The sequence below is a fragment of the Bombus affinis genome, chromosome 7 (genome assembly GCF_024516045.1).
Source record: "Bombus affinis isolate iyBomAffi1 chromosome 7, iyBomAffi1.2, whole genome shotgun sequence".
NCBI classification, from domain to species: Eukaryota; Metazoa; Arthropoda; class Insecta; order Hymenoptera; family Apidae; genus Bombus; species Bombus affinis.
Genome location: NC_066350.1, coordinates 7,786,177 through 7,803,791, shown reverse-complemented (window position 1 = coordinate 7,803,791; position 17,615 = coordinate 7,786,177). Strand labels below are relative to the sequence as shown.

The following is a 17,615-nucleotide window of genomic DNA, read 5'->3' as shown; positions in this document are numbered from 1 at the left end:
TAAATTGTAACCAGTACAGGCATATATTCATTTACGTTTATATCAAAACTTAAACAAGTTGTTTACTATGTACAAAAGAAATTTAACTCCACATTTAAAAATACAGGAAGTTTTTAGGATGTTTTTAAAAATAACAGGAACTACAATATGCTATCGAATTACGTAAAGTATCTTTGAATTCAGATTTTTTTCGTATATATAAAGTCTTCACAATTAAGAATGAGACAGAACGGAAGTCATTAATATGAAGTCTTCAGTGTTGAGCGCTCTTTTCGTCCTAATAATAGCGTGCTTGATACTTCAGGCTCAAAGCCAAGGATGTACATGCGGAGGTTTGGGAGAAGGTATTCAATTATAAAAATTAATGCTTATGGTGTAATTTAATTTCTTTTATTTAAAATTATTCATTAAATTCTATCACTTTTAGGTTCAAATCCTTGTACTCAAAGCGAAGTCGTTGTGAAAGCTACAAAATTACCAAAACCTACATATTTTGTGCCAGCAGAAGAAATCAAGGATGCTGCAACTGTAAAGAATATCCAAACAGGTTGTTCCAACTCAGAAAGTGAGAGCAACTCCAGTCCTTGTAACAGTAATGGTAACACCTGTGGATGTGACAAAAATCCAAATACACAAAGTGAAAGCATTGAATGTAATGACAACAGTTGTAGTTGTAATAAGCAAAATATAGAAACTTTGGATATTGAGGATTTTGTGAATTCCAACGGCAATGTTGCACCGAAGTATATTTATCTTCATTTTTTAAATAGATAATATAATAACCAGAAAATATATAGAAATTTCCATCTTAAATTTTTATTTGTAGGTTTCCTCCTATTGGTGATTTATGTTATCCTCTTCCAATGGAACCTAATAGTGGAAAAATAATAGAAAAAACTAAAGTTACACCAGCTTATCCTGGCAAACTTGTATGTTGTCCTCCATCAGTTCCACATGAAATTTGTATAAATACAGCTACTGGAGAAGCTAAAAGTAAAACACTTAGTTCCTCTGATGCTGCATCCGAGACTGTTTCACACGGAAGCATAAATTTTGACACACTTAGTCAATTAAAGTCTGCAATTCATAATTTACCCTTAGTTTATGCTCATTTAAATAATGAAAATAGACAAAAGCAATATTCAAAAATGAGTATGAGTAGCAGTTCCTCAGATTGTTTCGATGATGCTACAGGTTTAATAACTATTAAATATATTGTTGTTATTTATAATTAGTTTAATATAAAAATACTAAACAGACCTATATATATATATCTTTTAGGTGAAACTCAAGGACATAATTCAGCTCCAGCAATACCAGCAGATGCAGTTTCCCTTACTCTTGCATATAAAAATCTTCGAGCACCAAATGTAATTTACAGGCAAGGAAAACAATTTGTTCCAGAAGATAAATTATCCTTTGGTCACCGTACAGTACCAGTTGACGTAAAAAGTGAAAGCCAAATTCCTGATATTGCAGAAGAAAAATTGGTAACAGTAAATAAACCTATTGTAGAATTAAAAATAGCACCTCAAAAAACTGTTGTTATTGGTACTTATGATGAGCAAGAAGAAGCAAAACTTGCAGAGCTTGAAGCAATTGAACGTGAAAGTATAATGCAAGAAGAAACTTCTGATCAAGAAAGTCTTATTACCTACAAGTAAGCTTGATGATTTAAGAAATCATTAACATATACAGGAAAGATATACTATTTATTGTTCATACAAATCGTATATAGTAACTATTTACTATATTATTAACTATTTACAGAGATTTGGGTTATGCACCAATAGATGCAACTTATACAAATACAAAACCTATGAGTTACAATCAAGGAATAAGTAATGGAAAAATTGATGATAGTGAAGGGGAGCCATGTGGACCTTTAGGGTCATCAATACCAGGCTATATTCCAGGAAAAATTATAGTTCAAGAAAAGTTTATTGATGATAGTTTCAGCAATTCAGAATCTAGGTCATGTCCAACATAATTTATTAAACAATGATAATACATGTATATTCAATTCTTTCAGTTTTAAATTCTGCTGAAGCTGTGTATTCTTTCCATAAAAGAAGATAGCAATTTGCATTAGTAAACCGGAAGGATTGAATATTGAGCAAAATAAAAACATTGTAATTTAAGTATTTAATAATAAAAAATTTTGTAATATTAATGTGTTTTCATTCTCTTTTATACTGTTTTTAATAATATATTATAAAATTTGTTAAATGAAAATAACTTGTTAAAAATACATATTATTATATAACTATGTGTAAAATTTGGAAATAAACAATGAATATTGAAATAAAATAGAAATTTGTAACGTATTATACATATATACAATACGTTTTTATATACAATATGTTTACATTAACTATCAGCAATAAGTTTATGTGGGCATAAAGTAAAATTAATAACCTCTACTAATTTTTTAACAAATTAATCGTTCGTTAATTAATTTGGATCAGTATTTAACAATTATTATATTTTACTTCCTCCTCCAATTTTCTTAAGAACTAAACAGAGTACGTTAGAAATTTGAATTGCATAACCTATCAATTATAGCAGAAAAATTAATAAATAAAAATAATTAATAAAAATAGTTAATCATAGCAACATATTTAAACAAAATATGTATATATGGGTTTATTTATAAAAATAATATGTATATATATAATATGTATAATGTATATATAGGTTTTATTTATAAAAATAATTATATTTTCGAATATTATTTGAAATACTACCTAAGCACAAGACGATTTTTAAATAAATAGTTACGTTATCGATAAATTACAATAATCTGTTAAATTACACATTGTTTTCAACTAATAGTTCGAGGAAGAAAAAAATAAGAATTAGTAATGTCTGCCATGCGTTGCTGTCTACTAAGATTTACAATGTTTCTTCGACTTTCGTGGTTTAAGCCTAAGCGAACCTATCAACACTTCGTGAAACATTCTCTAAAGTTGGGAAGGGAAATCTTTTGATACGTGCACCATATGGTAGAGCATGATGATTCTTTCGAAGGAAATATTATAATATATGGATACATTTGTACATATTTACACACAACGTATTACTATTTAAAGCATTAACACAATTTTCTTTTAATTTTATTTATGCATTCCCATATTTATGTTTACCATGATTAATAGAGTTAAATTATAATGTAATTAAATTAATGTAATTGTAAGTTAAATCATGATTAATTACATTAATCAAATGCAATTGATGTGGAATTCACTACCGTATAATTATAATAATACAGCAACATTTACAAAATAAAAAAAAATATACAGAGGTTGTGATATTCACTATTCAAGGTTTTTCAGAAACGATAGAACATTTGTAATCTTTTTAATTTACAAATAATACACCTTGATAATAGCGTGCTATACTTTTGCATATTGATTGATATAAAGCAGTAATATTTAAAATTCTTAGGGAACGGTACGTGTGTTTCATTCACGGTTTCATAAACATGTTCGCAGCTTATAGCTTCCGCAAGTACAGAATTGTTTACTGCCTCTTATTGAAGCACGTGCGAAGGTTGCGAAAATTTAAAGTAAAATGCAAAAATTTGTTCGTTATGAAGAACACATACTTAGAAACCGCGTAACATAATACGTATAACCGTTAATCTGATCATAAACCGGAAGAGGAATTGTTTTTAATGAACATATGTATATTAAGAACGTGAGATCGTGGCTGCAATTTAATTGTATTAAAAATTTAGGATATCGTCATGTATCCAGGAATGATAATCTGGATTTCCACCGTTGCTTATTTATTTTGCAGTTTGGAAAGTTGTTATAGTCTGGATTGCAATGGCGTTAAAATTGTGACTTATGGTGAACCTTGCGTTACGGCTCGTCGACTCCCTTTTCAGATCCAGGTGCAATTAATTAATTAATTAATAGAAATTTATTTTGTAATTTCAGCAAAGAATATCTCTCATATCATCTTGCAATAAATAATAAAAATAATTTCAGGGACCCAAACCGTGTTCCAAAGAGGAAAAGGCACCTGTGTCGTTGAATTTTAAAATAGTTACCGATATGTTTACTCAGCCTCGTCATATTGAATATCCAATTTCAGTCGACATGCCAACTACTACTTCATCACCATCAGAAAAGCTTAGCATGGAAGATACTTTACGTGGAGAAGTTTATGCGTACAATACTTACGTTCCCCCCCGCTGTTAATCCTTCACTACCTTCAAAGAATTATAACTTTCAAATTGAAAATCCAATTACAAGAAACGAGTGAGTATCGTAATCGTAATGTCATCCTGATCGTTCGAATTTTTTCAAATATAACGTGAGATAAACTTTTTCAGCGTTACATCTGATGAATGCGAAACCAAAGTTAAACGACTGAAAGGACTTCAATCCCGAATTGACCGAATACTCGTTCCTGCGTGTGAAGTTTCATCGTTATCATGTTCATAAATTTTGATACCATGAAATTAATATAAAACAGATAAAGTGATGTAATAAAATACAATAACAACACTAAGGTACAAAAGCGTTAAAATAAATTTGGTATGATAAATTATGTTCTTCCTTATCCATTTCACTTGACATTTGTCGTGAAATGCGCGTAAGCAATCACTGAAGAACTAAATACGTGCTTTTTTTTAATTTCTTGAATATATATGTATACGTAAGGTTACACTTTCATCAATGATATCTCATTTAATCATCTTAACTTTTGAAACTGCGCACCGTGTGCGTGCGATTTACTAAAATAAGATATCAATCGTCTGAATATATGAAGCCGCCTTCATCAGCCAAAACCAGTGAGTGCATTCTTGGTTGGAAGAATGAAGTACAAGTGCTCGCGTGTCTTTTTGTCGTACGTGGTATTATGTACCGCGACATTTAGTACTGCTAGTGAAAATCAAACTGTCATAACAACAGCAATTAAGAACAGAATACGTAATCCTTTATCTGAATTACTCCAGGATGACTTACCTATTGTCTTACAATCTTTGCAATTATATACAACATCAGCAGATAAGGAAATTTTTAATAGAGAGAATAGAAGTAGCCGAAAGATAAAAAATGAAGTGGCAGAAGATGATCTGGTGACTTTTTATTTTGTATTTTTCATTTTGTATCGTTAGAACAATTTATCAATAAAAATTAAACATTTTTAGAAGCTTACAGATAACTCAAAGAAGTTGTCGAAGCGTGACGTAACTGATTCATTGACTTGGGAGTTTTCTAAAGCTAAATTCGAGCATTCAGAATCTTCTCCACAGGATCCATTAGAAAGTCATTCCTGTGAGACAGAGGCTGCAAGCCATGGTCACAGACATAAAGTTGGAATTATTGTTCATGAATATTTTTGTGAACTGAACAAGTTCTTTCATTACATTGTAGACGCTGGGCAAAGTTTAAAGCCTGAATCTCCGTTGGTTCACTTACTGAATATAACTGAAGATGCAATTTTATTTACTGATCTTGAAGATCTACCTGAGTTAATAGAAATTGGAGTAACGCGCCTTGAAGCAATTTTAAGACACCCTGAGAAATTAGAAACGCTATTGAATATTATAAGAAAATCTTTTCGTATCATTACTCCTATTTTGAAAAGCGTAATTAAATTGAAAAATTGCACTGTAAAGTTTGTCACTCATATTCAAGATCTTTTTAATTATTTTAAACTTGATTATGAATATATTGCTGGTATTTTAAAAGAATTTGAGAACAAAGTTTTTACCTTCATCAATACCGCATTAAGTTTTATTTATGGATGCATATTAAATCCTATTGAAGAAACAGCAAATTTATTTTCTAAGGTAATCGCGTGGCTGGAAACGACAATCGGTTATTTGATAAATTACGTTCAACATAAATTCTATCGGCATTTATCACTTTTGGAAGAAGCTATTGATATTTTGCAAGCATTTTATAATGGATATACTGCTTCTGGGTTTTCGAAAACTTTAAATATAGCGTTACAAGTTCTGGGATTGTGTAAAAATCCTACAACAAATGGAGGGAGTTTGCCGACTGCTGCTTCTTCTCAAATGTCACAAAGCAGTATTTTAGGATTACTTCCGGATGAAAAGAATTAATGTTCATCATTTTTTATATCAGTAATTACAATTCGTTTATCGATTTCTATATGTAATTTATAATTGAGAATTGTAACATCCTGTCGAATTCTAATCTCTGCTACAAATTTAGTATCTATTTACTTGCATTTTTATTATTATTTATTATAACTTAATATATTATAATGATTCATAATGACGATCAAAATATGTCTCTTTTAGGATCTACATTCCTTTCGTTAATTATAATAATTTTCGAATCCTTATCTTCATCGCAATCAACTTTTTCTCACGACTGTTAAAAAATGTTTGAAATTTAATAATTTATTATACTTACTATATGTAGCTACTACATATATATTAAAATTGTTTATTCGCATAAGTGCTGAAATAAAGATATTACGTATTAAAAACATTCTTATTCGAATCACATTCTTTACCGCTGTTGCGTATAATTTTGTTTATACTAAAGAACTTTCGAGTTTCCAAGGGTCAACAAAAATTCCATATTAATGAGATATTCCTTATTTTGTATTCGATCCTTGAAAGATTATATCTATTTCTGTAAATCCAACCATATAAACAGAAAAACAGATACGTAAAAGCAAGAAAAATAATAGTTTTACCAATAGCGAAATAAAACTCAAGCAATTTAAAGAGTAACTTTGCGAACACTTTTTATACAAATATATTTACTTGTATTGCATTAGTTGATTCAATTACGATGTAAAACATGATGACTACCTAATATGTTTATCGCTAGGATGTATCATTAACTTGGCAAAGTATACAAAAACAACATTTTTAAAAGATCCAGGAAATGGAAATACGTTGATTACACAATTTCCGCAAAACGTAGATAAAGCATTGTGAAAAACGCAAATCATGACGTAGCATGGAATAATTGCTTGATTTCATCAAAAGTGGTCACTCGGTCGAAGAGCGGTTCATTTTGTTTCAGTAGAGCGAAGAAGAGCAACGTGTGCAAGTCGTGTCACTTAGCTGGCGATAAAGAAATTGAGAATAACTTAGAAGTATAGAGGCTTAAGTGGTTATTAGCGTGATCTTTGATCTTAATTCGTTTTATCGTAGTAACACACCTCGCACGAAGCTTTCAAAGCAGTTTACTACCGTCTCTCTAACAGAAACTGTCACATTCTTTTGAGCAATAGTCCTAACAGAAAAGAACAACGATCGACTATATTATGGCTCGATACCTCTTCTTATTCGCTTTTCTGTTTGTCTGCCTAGTTTATGTGTTACAGGTAGGTAAAATATTTTCTCAAAAAATTAAATTGAATGTAATTAAATTTGATTAATGGTTCGTAACTGAGGATTCTTATAATTCTTTTCGGTAATTTATATTAATATCTAGGCTACTCCAATACCCGAAGATACACCACAATCAAATCCACAAACTCAAAGTGCTCTTGACGATCTAACGAACAAAGCAAAGAAGATATTCGATGATGCAAAAGGAGCATTTGAAAATGCGGATTTTAATGGCGCCTTGGAGAAAGCGAGATCAGCTATTGGACAGGCTACTGACAATTTTCGAAAAGAGATAGAGAAACTTACAAATAATAAGCGTAAATAATCGTTCGATCAATTGTTCATAACTAAAGCTTCTCTACTATGGATTTATAAATCAGTACAATTACCTTTTTTAATAAAAAGGTCCAACAATTTTCTAGCGTTTCTTTATTAATATTGTATTTTCTTTCGCAAATAACAGATTGCATCATTCTTGTTAGATTTGTAATATGTATAAGTACTTATGTATATGTCTTTTGAAAACAGTGTTAATTTTAACACAAGTATTAAGATAAAAAGTAGTATTTACACAACTAATACATAAATAACGCGTGCTTTAATGAATCTATGATTTTCCGTAATATAATTATGTATCATTGAACATAAATTTCGAAAATAAAATGTAAAGATAAGCACTTTTCTTGCATTCTTTCATCCTTTAAAAATGTCACTGTTAAAAAGTTATTAATGCTTAAAATTATATAAATAAAATATATAACTTCGAACGTCCTATATGTAGAAAGAATTATATCAACACCATGAAATATCGTTACATAAACTTTTTCCTATCTTCATACCACCGATAAGGTCATGCATCTCATCGGTACATAATACATTGAAACATAAGATATATGTAAATTATATATTTAAATAAACGTGATAATCTACATTTATTATCAGTTATTATCAGTTGATATGTACATAATCGTGTAGATTTTGATATAGAATAAATATCAAACAAAATGTAGAATGAAAATCGGGTGGAAGTGTATGAATGTATTGCAAATAGTAGAATCAAAATGGTCATGGGTCAAGGCTTCTATTGACCGACAGTACACATATAGATAACCAGCTGTTCCATATGGACTTTGAAGGAATGACTCCGTAGCATCGATAGTACACATGCAACAGAAGAATCAACAAATGCATCAATAGAAATTTTTCCACAAGACCTTGTCCTCTTGACGTAACTTCCTGTGAATGCATCTTATACATATTTAACAGCAAATTTCAAAGATCAAAAATGTGATTAAGTAACTGCTTAGTAGAGGAGTTACTCTTTCTTGAAATATTTTTGAATATCAAATTCCTGAACATAGTATTTATGTTCGTGGTAATAATGGTTGGAAGAAGATATATAAGCTAATATAAATGTAAATTTGGTAGTTTTGATATTTTTGTGAATTTCAATCGTATTTAATCGCTAAGATAATGTAATGCCTCCGCAGAGAGAAATGCAATGCCTTGAAACTTCGTTTTTATCTTGAACTTTAACTCGAGAATATCAATATAAAATCGACTATCGGAGAGAGAAAGAAAAAATATATAATCACTTACCATAACTTAACGAATATATCACAACATTTACTTAACTATGTTATTATTTGATGAAGAAAAAACAAAATTAAATTGAATTATCCATCCCAATCTTACGCACTAATGCTATAAAATATTTACTCATAAACGTGTATTAACCTATTTTCAGATAATATCTTTAGTAGATATTAAGTTGTAATCAAACTCTTCTCGTTATTATGTTTTGAATAAATCATTGAAAAACTGAATGAGATTAAATTACTAATGAGATTAAAAATTCTCAAGACTTTCTTCTGAAAGCGTCTAAAGAGGAATACTAAAATCACAATTCATCATCATCTTAATGAGATAATTGGCTTGCCCTCGTGCACCCTTGATAAGAATTGCCTATAAAAGCAGCAGCTCGTGTAGCCAGCACATCAGTTACTTTCTAGTTGATTTACAGTGAATCCAAGAAAAATGAAAACCATTTTCACGATTATCTTCGCTATTGCACTGGTCTCGGAAGCTAAAGTTGCTCCGTCCAGTACTACCAATTCTCAGGGATCTCCTGAAGTTCAATTGACCGAACTTATCAATCAGGCTCAAACGAACATCAACAATTTAGCCAAACAAATTCAGGAACAATGGAATATTCCCGATCAAGAGACTATTGTAAAAACTGTCAAGGAACAGAGCACCAACTTCATTACCAACATCCAAAGTTACATGAAAAACATTACTGAAGAGGTAATAATTAACTATTTAGTTAACTGAACTTGATTTAATATGTTTAGAAACTTAGTTTCTATGAAACAATATTTTTTAATTGTATCGTTTTGAAAAAGACAAGGATATAAAAAAAGTAAATAAAATCTGTGGATTAGGCTTAAAAAAAAGTGTAATAAGAATTCAAATATTGTTTACGTTTATTTAGGTCAAAACTAAGACCCCTGAATTGGAAAGACTATGGGACGGCGTTAAGGTCAAGCTTAACAAAGTCGTCGAAGATATTAACAGTGGAATTCCGAACGCTCAGCAACAAGTGAACGAATTGCAAACTAAATTCCAAGAAGGAGTTCAAACCGTACTCAAGGAATCCGACAAAGCCGCTAAATCTCTGGGCCAACATTCTGGAAAAATCCAGGAAGATCTTGCGAAATTCACGAAACAGGCTGTTGATATTGCCGTAGAAGCTACGCAAAATCTAAACAATCAACTTCAGGCCGCCGCAGCTCAGAAAAGCTGAACAGCCAAACTTCCTCAGGCTTGAAAATGTATTAACTACATGGAGAAAGAGAAGAAGTTCAACAAAATTTTTCAATAACTAACTCTGTGAAAAATGTATTTTCTTATTTAATTTCGCTACAAATAGGTTTACTTTTATTCATTCTCAATTATTTTGTATTATATTGTAAGTTAAATACAGGCAAGCTAATGAGTTAAATTAATTAAAATTTCGTCATTCTTCTATTGTACCGTTTTATCGATTAATATTTTGACGAGTATAATAATAATATATATACATGTATGAATGTAAGAAGAACAAAAATGTATGTATCATTCAACCAACTTTTGAAAGGATACGACGATCGATTGTGACATAATGATTGTGCTTACAAAAGAAATTGCTTAATCATTTGAAATAATACATTGCTTAATATTAAACATATAAACCATTTATTTAACGTCAGCAAATACCACCCGATGAAAAATATATGGATAAGAGAAATAAATTCATCAAGAGACTGGCACATATTAAATAACTGTAAGAACGTTAACTAAGTAGATTGCATTGAGAATACAATCTCATTCACTTTTTGTTCGTCAACATTTTTAGTATTATTGATCTTTGATACTATTTTTGTACATATAATTACACATATAATTGATTTGGAAAAAATGAAAACGTCCTTATTACTTCTTTTTGCAATATTTTTGGTAAGTAACACTATACCTTGATTATAAATTATTCAAAGGTGTATATCATTATTGAATTGTCCACCAGATAATAATGATGGGTACAGAGAAAATATTTGCGAGGGAACAAAGTGCCTCATCAGAACTTTCAAATGCCTTATCGAGCCGTTCAACTGACCGTACTGATAGAGAGAAAAAGATAAATAAGGGATTTGAATGGATAATTCAAGGCGTACATATCTTGGGTCAAATGGACGATTTCATTTCCGATAGAACGAAGAATATTATTCGAAAATTGCACACAGTTTATAACGAGAATCAGAGATGAGAAAAATAGAGATGCGTATGGACAAGTTGATCGAAATTTAAAATGAAATTATTAGATATATAACACATCAATTTTTTTTAGACCGACTAAAATATAAATATGTTATAGAATATTTTGAAAAATATAATTCAATTTACAAGTTTTCGAATAATCTTCAATAACAAAATCCTTCCTAAATATATATGGGTTACTATAAGTAATAATTAAAGCTGCATTTTCACCAGAAAAGAAAGTCTCAATGAAAATAGGTTCTTTAAGAAAGAGCATTGCGAATGATCTTTATCAGAATTTGCATTAACTTCTCACTAGGTGGCGACTGTATTTGACAGTCACCGGGATCAGGTTGATCAGGCGACTTGTGCTAAGTTTTATCGTTTACCACATGTTGATTAATTAAATAGAAATACAATTTCGTGGCCGAAATCATTATTTGGGGCTACTATTGTTCGTTTCTTAACTCCGTCAACGCAAAAATTCCATAAAGGTGATTTCCTGCGTAAAGAGAACGGAGTTACGTCACGCACTAGCAAGATATCGTGTGTCGAGCAGACCGTGTTCCCCCGTACGTCTCTTCGAATACAAAGTGTTCCTGCTTTCTTTGCTTACACTCTTGTGTCTGTCAAAATCCGAAAGTCACGCACGCGCTAGACTTTCGCGAACGAGTGTTTAGATAACCATTGGAGCATAACCTATAAACGATTGTGATTCGAAAACCGATCGTGAATGTTGGTAGTTGTTGTAGCTAATACCTCCTGTCAATCACTTTGGGGTCGAAAAATATTTGAAATTGAAATTTTAAATATCTAACGAGGAGTTCGTTGAAGGAGAAAAAAATCGTTAATACCTCCCTGCGTTGGGATATTCGATCGAAAATATTTTTTGACGTTAAGTAGTCACCGGGAAATTAGTCAAAATTCCGGTCCCCACTAGGAAACGAGAAGGCCCGCAACAAACCGGCGGCAGAATTCCACCAACCACTGGCGAAGAATCCTCGTCGAGTGGCAAAATGAATAGCAAAAGAAAGAATCGTTCAAACACAAACAGGTATCTTTTTCTTTTGTTTCATTATATATCTTCCATATCCTTCTTTATCCCTTTCAAACTGAACAAATTTTAAATGTTCAACTACTAAACTTTTTCGTTTCTTGATATTTAAAGACAATATTGGATTTATAAATATGATTTTATTTTCAGATCACCACGTGCTCGTGGTCCACAAGAAAGATGTGTTGCTGCTGAAGGGGTATATAATAATGCCCATTTTATGCATGCCATAACCAGTCATGTTGGCAATATTGTACAGGTAATAGAGTTATTTGATAAGAATAAACAAAGACAATATTTTTTTCTGACTTTCTTCATTAATAAAACATATAAAATATAAATTTTGAAAGCTCTTTTCATATTTATTGTAATATATTTGTATTATCGCAGATTCAAACATTAAATGGTTCAATGTATGAAGGTATTTTTCGCACTTTCTCAAGCCAATTTGATGTTGTCTTAGAAATGGCACATCGTGTGGAAGTTACAGGAAAATTTAGTGTAGAAAGTGTAGTAGAAAAATTAATTTTTAAACCACAAGATATTATTACTATGTCTGCCAAGGATATTGATTTAGATTACGCTATACGTGATTCATTTAGAACAGACACTGCTATTAGTAAATATAATGGTGTAGTTGGTGAGAAAGAATTGGAACCTTGGGATGCTCCTCCTGCTACTATGAATGGAGATGACTTAAAATTGGATGGTACAACAGTAAGTACATAATATTTATAATAATAAAAAGAATCTAAATACATACATAAGTAATATATTCATGTATACATATAAAATTAACTTTAGAATGGATGGGATGCTAATGATATGTTTCGCAAAAATGAACAAAAGTATGGTGTTCAAACAACATATGAACCAACTTTGGCTGCTTATACATTACCGCTTCAGAGAAAAGATACAAAAGATTACAAAGAACAAGAACAAAAGGCTGCAGAAATTGCAAATGAAATAGAGTCACAACCAAATTACAAAGCAAGATTAGAGCTGGAAAATGGTGATGAAGAAGAAAGATTTGCAGCTGTGGTGCAGTTTCTTGCTACTGTTATAGTTATATTTAAAAAGTGTGGAATTATTTATCTTCTATTAATTTTACATAATTTTAGGTGAGACCTACTGAAGGTAAATATATTCCACCTCCACTGAAGAAGAAAAATGGAAATAGTGCAAAGCTGATGAGATCTAGTGAACCACCGCCTTCGCCAGGACCTGCAACCGCTAATAAAAATGTCTTTAATCAACAATCTCCGTCCAATGTAAATGTGAACATTCCTCCAAATTCGAATCTTCCTATTGGAATGCAAAGTGCTCATCCTTCAGTACAGCATCCAGTATCAATAAACCTGGGACTAGTGGTTACATATAACAACCCTCCACCACCATTTGTGCCTACACCAGCATCACAACCACCACCACCAGGTACTAATTACATTCATAACAATAAAATATAGAAACATAAAAATAATTCGTACATTTTCTTTTAAACAAATTTATATTTAATAGTACCTGTGATTCAACAATCACAACCGCAATCTCAGGCAACACCTTCTGTACCACAAGTCAGTTTTCCACCACAGCAACAACAGACATCATCATCTAAAATAAATACAGAAAAGCGTGAACGGCCCGGCAGACAACAAGTATATCAAGCAGATAAAGCACCACCAGCACCATTCCCACAAACGAATGTTACCACTCCTCATCAACAGCAGCAGTCATCGCATCAACAGCATGGTCAATTACAACAACAAAATTCTGTTGAAGGACAACGATGTGAGATAGTTCCCCATAAATCAGATCACAGAAAAGTAATACTTTTTCTATCAATTATATTTAAGCTACTTTATGTGTACAAAATTATGGAACGTATATATCATTAAAGGTACCAACACCACGTAGTAGAGAAGAACAACATTCAGAATTGAGGCAATTTGCATCAGAGTTCAAATTAGCAGAAACACCAGCACAAGATACACCACCTGTTACCAGAAAGCAACCACAACACCAACATCAGCAAGATACTCATAATTCACCACAAATTACTCAGACACATCATCAATCATCACACCAGCACACAACGTCACAATCGTCGCAACAGCAACCGCAACCGCAACAGCAACAACAGCAACAGCATCCAAACCCTCCACAACAGCAGCAACAACAACAGCAATCACATCAAAATCAAACTGTTCCAGAAGAAACTGTGGTCACTAGTAAACCACCACCAGGTCCATTACCATTGCGATCTACAAGTCCTCCCCAATCACAACAACAACAACAAACTTCTACTAACACCCCCCCTGTAACCCAAGCCCCACAAGAAGCTACTGCCGATAAAATAACGACGGCTTTCAAAAAATCAACGTTAAATCCAAATGCTAAAGAATTCAATCCAAATACTAAAGCTTTCACGCCGGTAAGCTACCACTTATTAGATTAGAAATTAGCGATAATGTAATATTGAATAATAATATAAATATTATACCTTCAGCGATCTCCAAGTACACCAACACCAAGTAGACCACACACACCACAAACACCTCAATATACTGGAGCAACTATGCCTACGACTGTAGTCATGCCAGCATATGTAATGACTAGCCAACCACCAACTGCGTTCAGTCAGCCACCGACTCAACCTGTGACAAGGTTCCGGAAGGGTCAGTATCTAGGTATCTGCATCTTATTTCCAATATTCTATTTATTAATAAATGTTTTATATTCAGTTTTTTCCAAAAACATAGATCTCTTTCGAGATAATCATAAAATTGCATGTTATTCTGCTTATTTCAGTACCAGTAATGCATGCGCAACATCGTGCTCAAGATATAGCCTCTCAGATGCAAGTAGTAGCAGCAACTGGACAGCCTTTAATGGCACCAGCACCTCTACATCCACCATTCCAGGTGCCTTATCCTACTCAACCAGCATATCAACAGATGGTACGCATGGTTCAGGCACCACCACCACCGCCACATATGGCAACACCTTATCATCATCATGACTCACCAGGACCACAGGCTCCTGGTATTCAGTACATGGGCCCACATACACATCCACACCCTCATGTTGCTCAACAACCACCAAGTCAAACCCCCTCTCCAGCTAATCCTAATCCACCACACACACCAGGCACTTACAATCCTCCTGGTACTCCACAACCCACATATCCTCCACCACCTCCTCAAGGCCATGCTCCAAGTTATCCAATAATGTGTCCTATAATTCCTCCTCATATACCGATACCACCGCAGCACATGCAATACCTACCGCCGCAACCACCTCCAGGAGCGCAGCAAACTATACCAGTGATTTTGCCGCACAATCAGTAGCTTCAATCAGAAATGGATGAAGGAAGAAAAAACTACTAGTATTCTGCAGAGGTAGAATAAAGTTTATAAATTTAAGTTACTTTCATGATGGCGTTAGGCACTTAAAATGACTTTCTTGCTTGTTCTATGCGTCGATATATCTATAAGCAATTTTGTAAGTTTCACTCTTCTTTCTTTTCTCTATTAATAATAGCAATATCATTCCAAACTCAAAACAAAAATAGTATGCGTTTTATTTAATTCAGATAATAATCAGCCACTTTTACAAAAAAGAAAAATTTATAAAATAGTAATAACCTAAAATGAAGTGCTGATCATCTTGAAAGTGACTTTGAAGTGGGTTAGTTAATTACAGAGGACCCACAATAACATTTAGTCCCTCAAATTGTATTTAAATCTTAATCATATGATACAGATTTCAGTATACAACTTACCACGGTGTACTACTATATTATTAATTTAAATGTTACAACAAAAAACAAACATAATCTTTGAGATTAATTTATAGAAATATATGAAATGTAAAAGGAAAATTGACAAACAAACAATTTCAAAATTGTATTGGTAGGTAGGTGGTGCCTATGCATTATATTAGGAAATGAAAGAAATGAGGGACTGTGACTATAAAATACTGCAAGAAATATTAAAATTAAAGAAATTTCACTTTTAATTATCATAGCTCACACTACTTTGTAAACATTCATTAAACCAAAATTCAACCTGTAAGGTTGATACAGAGAGCTATCCAATAGTCTGGTAGTGAACGTATCTTCGGAGATTTGAGTACTCAAAAACGGAGTAATTGTGAACATCACGCGAGTAAAACTTTTTTTTACACAAAGTAATTATTGGTATAATGTAAAAAATAGAACATATGACATATTTTTCTGCTCGCGCTTTCGTATTTCATATCTTGCTGCAGTGGATAAGAAGCACAGGAACAGGTCGATATAAAATTTCATCAAATTGCGTTTAATTGTACAAAATTAAATGACATGATATTGAAATAATTGAAGTCAACTTTCAAATTTTGCGATTTGTTGATGACGGATTTTGTTATGAGATGCTAATACATAAGATCCTCAAAGCAAAGAATAAATCTAATTAGAAAAAATGTATAAGAGAAAAAGGATCTGACAAGTAACGTTTAAAACGATCCGACAGACGATCCTGTCGTGAAAAAAACCATCTGCATATATAAAGAGGTACAAATGTATTAATTTTTGTTTATTGATTTAAAATATAAAATTTCGATATCCTTTTTTTATGGAATAATATGTTTACAGTAATATTTATCGATCTTATATTCGTATTAAAATAGATAAAAGTAGTAGAAATAGATTTAAAAATTATACAAGGAACATTGCATTGATTACATTCAATTTTTAAATTAAATTTTCTTTTTCTCAAGCTTAATTTAGATAAGTATTATGTAATCTATGTAATGTCTTTATAAATGAACATTACTTTTTATTATAGATAACATGAATTATAAATTAAGGGAAGTATTGAAGAAATTTTCAAAAAGAACAATATTTTATTGTCCACTAGATTGAAGAATTTATTGCGTCGAATATCTAAAATTGTTATAACAATTAAATATATTGTGTACCTCTTGTGTATAAACAAATACTGTCAGATAGTATGGCATTGAAAAAAACAAATTGAATTACGGCCTTAGACCTAGTCGTGTACATAAAAGAAATAAAGGCAAGGACGATCCTTATCTGAGAGATAGTTGAATGTGTGGCATCGTTAGACACAAATTTTATATGGAAGAGATTTAAAAAAAAAACATCAAAATAAACTCAATGCGTTAAAAGCCAATTTGTACATGATGGTTTATTTATTTTTAACTTCCTATAAAATGTTTTAAGATCTAAATTTTAATCACGAAAACTTGTTGAATACGTTTTATTTATATCTCTTTCCTTTTATAGTTACATTTTACATTTAATTTAATATAAAGTTTCCACATCTCATAGTAAACACATTTCAAAAATATTAAATATATGCTAAAACTAAAAATTGATTTATATAAATGATATTTGAAAAATCTACGATAAGGTTATCAAAGTAT

At 31.5% G+C, this 17,615-nt stretch overlaps 4 protein-coding genes and 1 pseudogene across 5 annotated transcripts; all 5 read left to right on the top strand.

Moving 5' to 3' along the window:
- Window positions 1–161: 161 nt before the first annotated feature.
- On the top strand, window positions 162–2,173 carry LOC126918470 (uncharacterized). Its single transcript, XM_050726389.1, has 5 exons — window positions 162–344; window positions 428–743; window positions 827–1,194; window positions 1,282–1,660; window positions 1,771–2,173. Exons 1-5 carry the CDS (start codon window positions 245–247, stop codon window positions 1,988–1,990), a joined length of 1,383 nt encoding a protein of 460 aa, XP_050582346.1. The 5' UTR covers window positions 162–244; the 3' UTR covers window positions 1,991–2,173.
- An 857-nt stretch (window positions 2,174–3,030) lies between these two features.
- On the top strand, window positions 3,031–4,557 carry LOC126918478 (uncharacterized; annotated as a pseudogene).
- Window positions 4,558–4,680: 123 nt separating this feature from the next.
- Window positions 4,681–8,016, top strand: LOC126918475 (uncharacterized). The gene is made up of 3 exons (XM_050726396.1): window positions 4,681–5,092; window positions 5,165–7,332; window positions 7,443–8,016. Exons 1-2 carry the CDS (start codon window positions 4,829–4,831, stop codon window positions 6,086–6,088), a joined length of 1,188 nt encoding a protein of 395 aa, XP_050582353.1. The 5' UTR covers window positions 4,681–4,828; the 3' UTR covers window positions 6,089–7,332; window positions 7,443–8,016.
- Window positions 8,017–9,329: 1,313 nt separating this feature from the next.
- LOC126918477 (uncharacterized) lies at window positions 9,330–10,353 on the top strand. Its single transcript, XM_050726399.1, has 2 exons — window positions 9,330–9,646; window positions 9,834–10,353. Exons 1-2 carry the CDS (start codon window positions 9,377–9,379, stop codon window positions 10,143–10,145), a joined length of 582 nt encoding a protein of 193 aa, XP_050582356.1. The 5' UTR covers window positions 9,330–9,376; the 3' UTR covers window positions 10,146–10,353.
- Window positions 10,354–11,430: 1,077 nt separating this feature from the next.
- Window positions 11,431–17,362, top strand: LOC126918462 (ataxin-2-like protein). Of its 2 annotated transcripts, none has more exons than XM_050726375.1 (9): window positions 11,431–12,188; window positions 12,339–12,447; window positions 12,579–12,905; window positions 12,993–13,229; window positions 13,310–13,622; window positions 13,707–14,011; window positions 14,086–14,619; window positions 14,695–14,863; window positions 14,997–17,362. In XM_050726375.1, exons 1-9 carry the CDS (start codon window positions 12,151–12,153, stop codon window positions 15,533–15,535), a joined length of 2,571 nt encoding a protein of 856 aa, XP_050582332.1. In that variant the 5' UTR covers window positions 11,431–12,150; the 3' UTR covers window positions 15,536–17,362. The 2 variants fall into 2 exon arrangements, with proteins under 2 accessions (XP_050582332.1, XP_050582331.1); XM_050726374.1 differs by having other exon boundaries at window positions 14,695–14,875.
- Window positions 17,363–17,615: the final 253 nt, after the last annotated feature.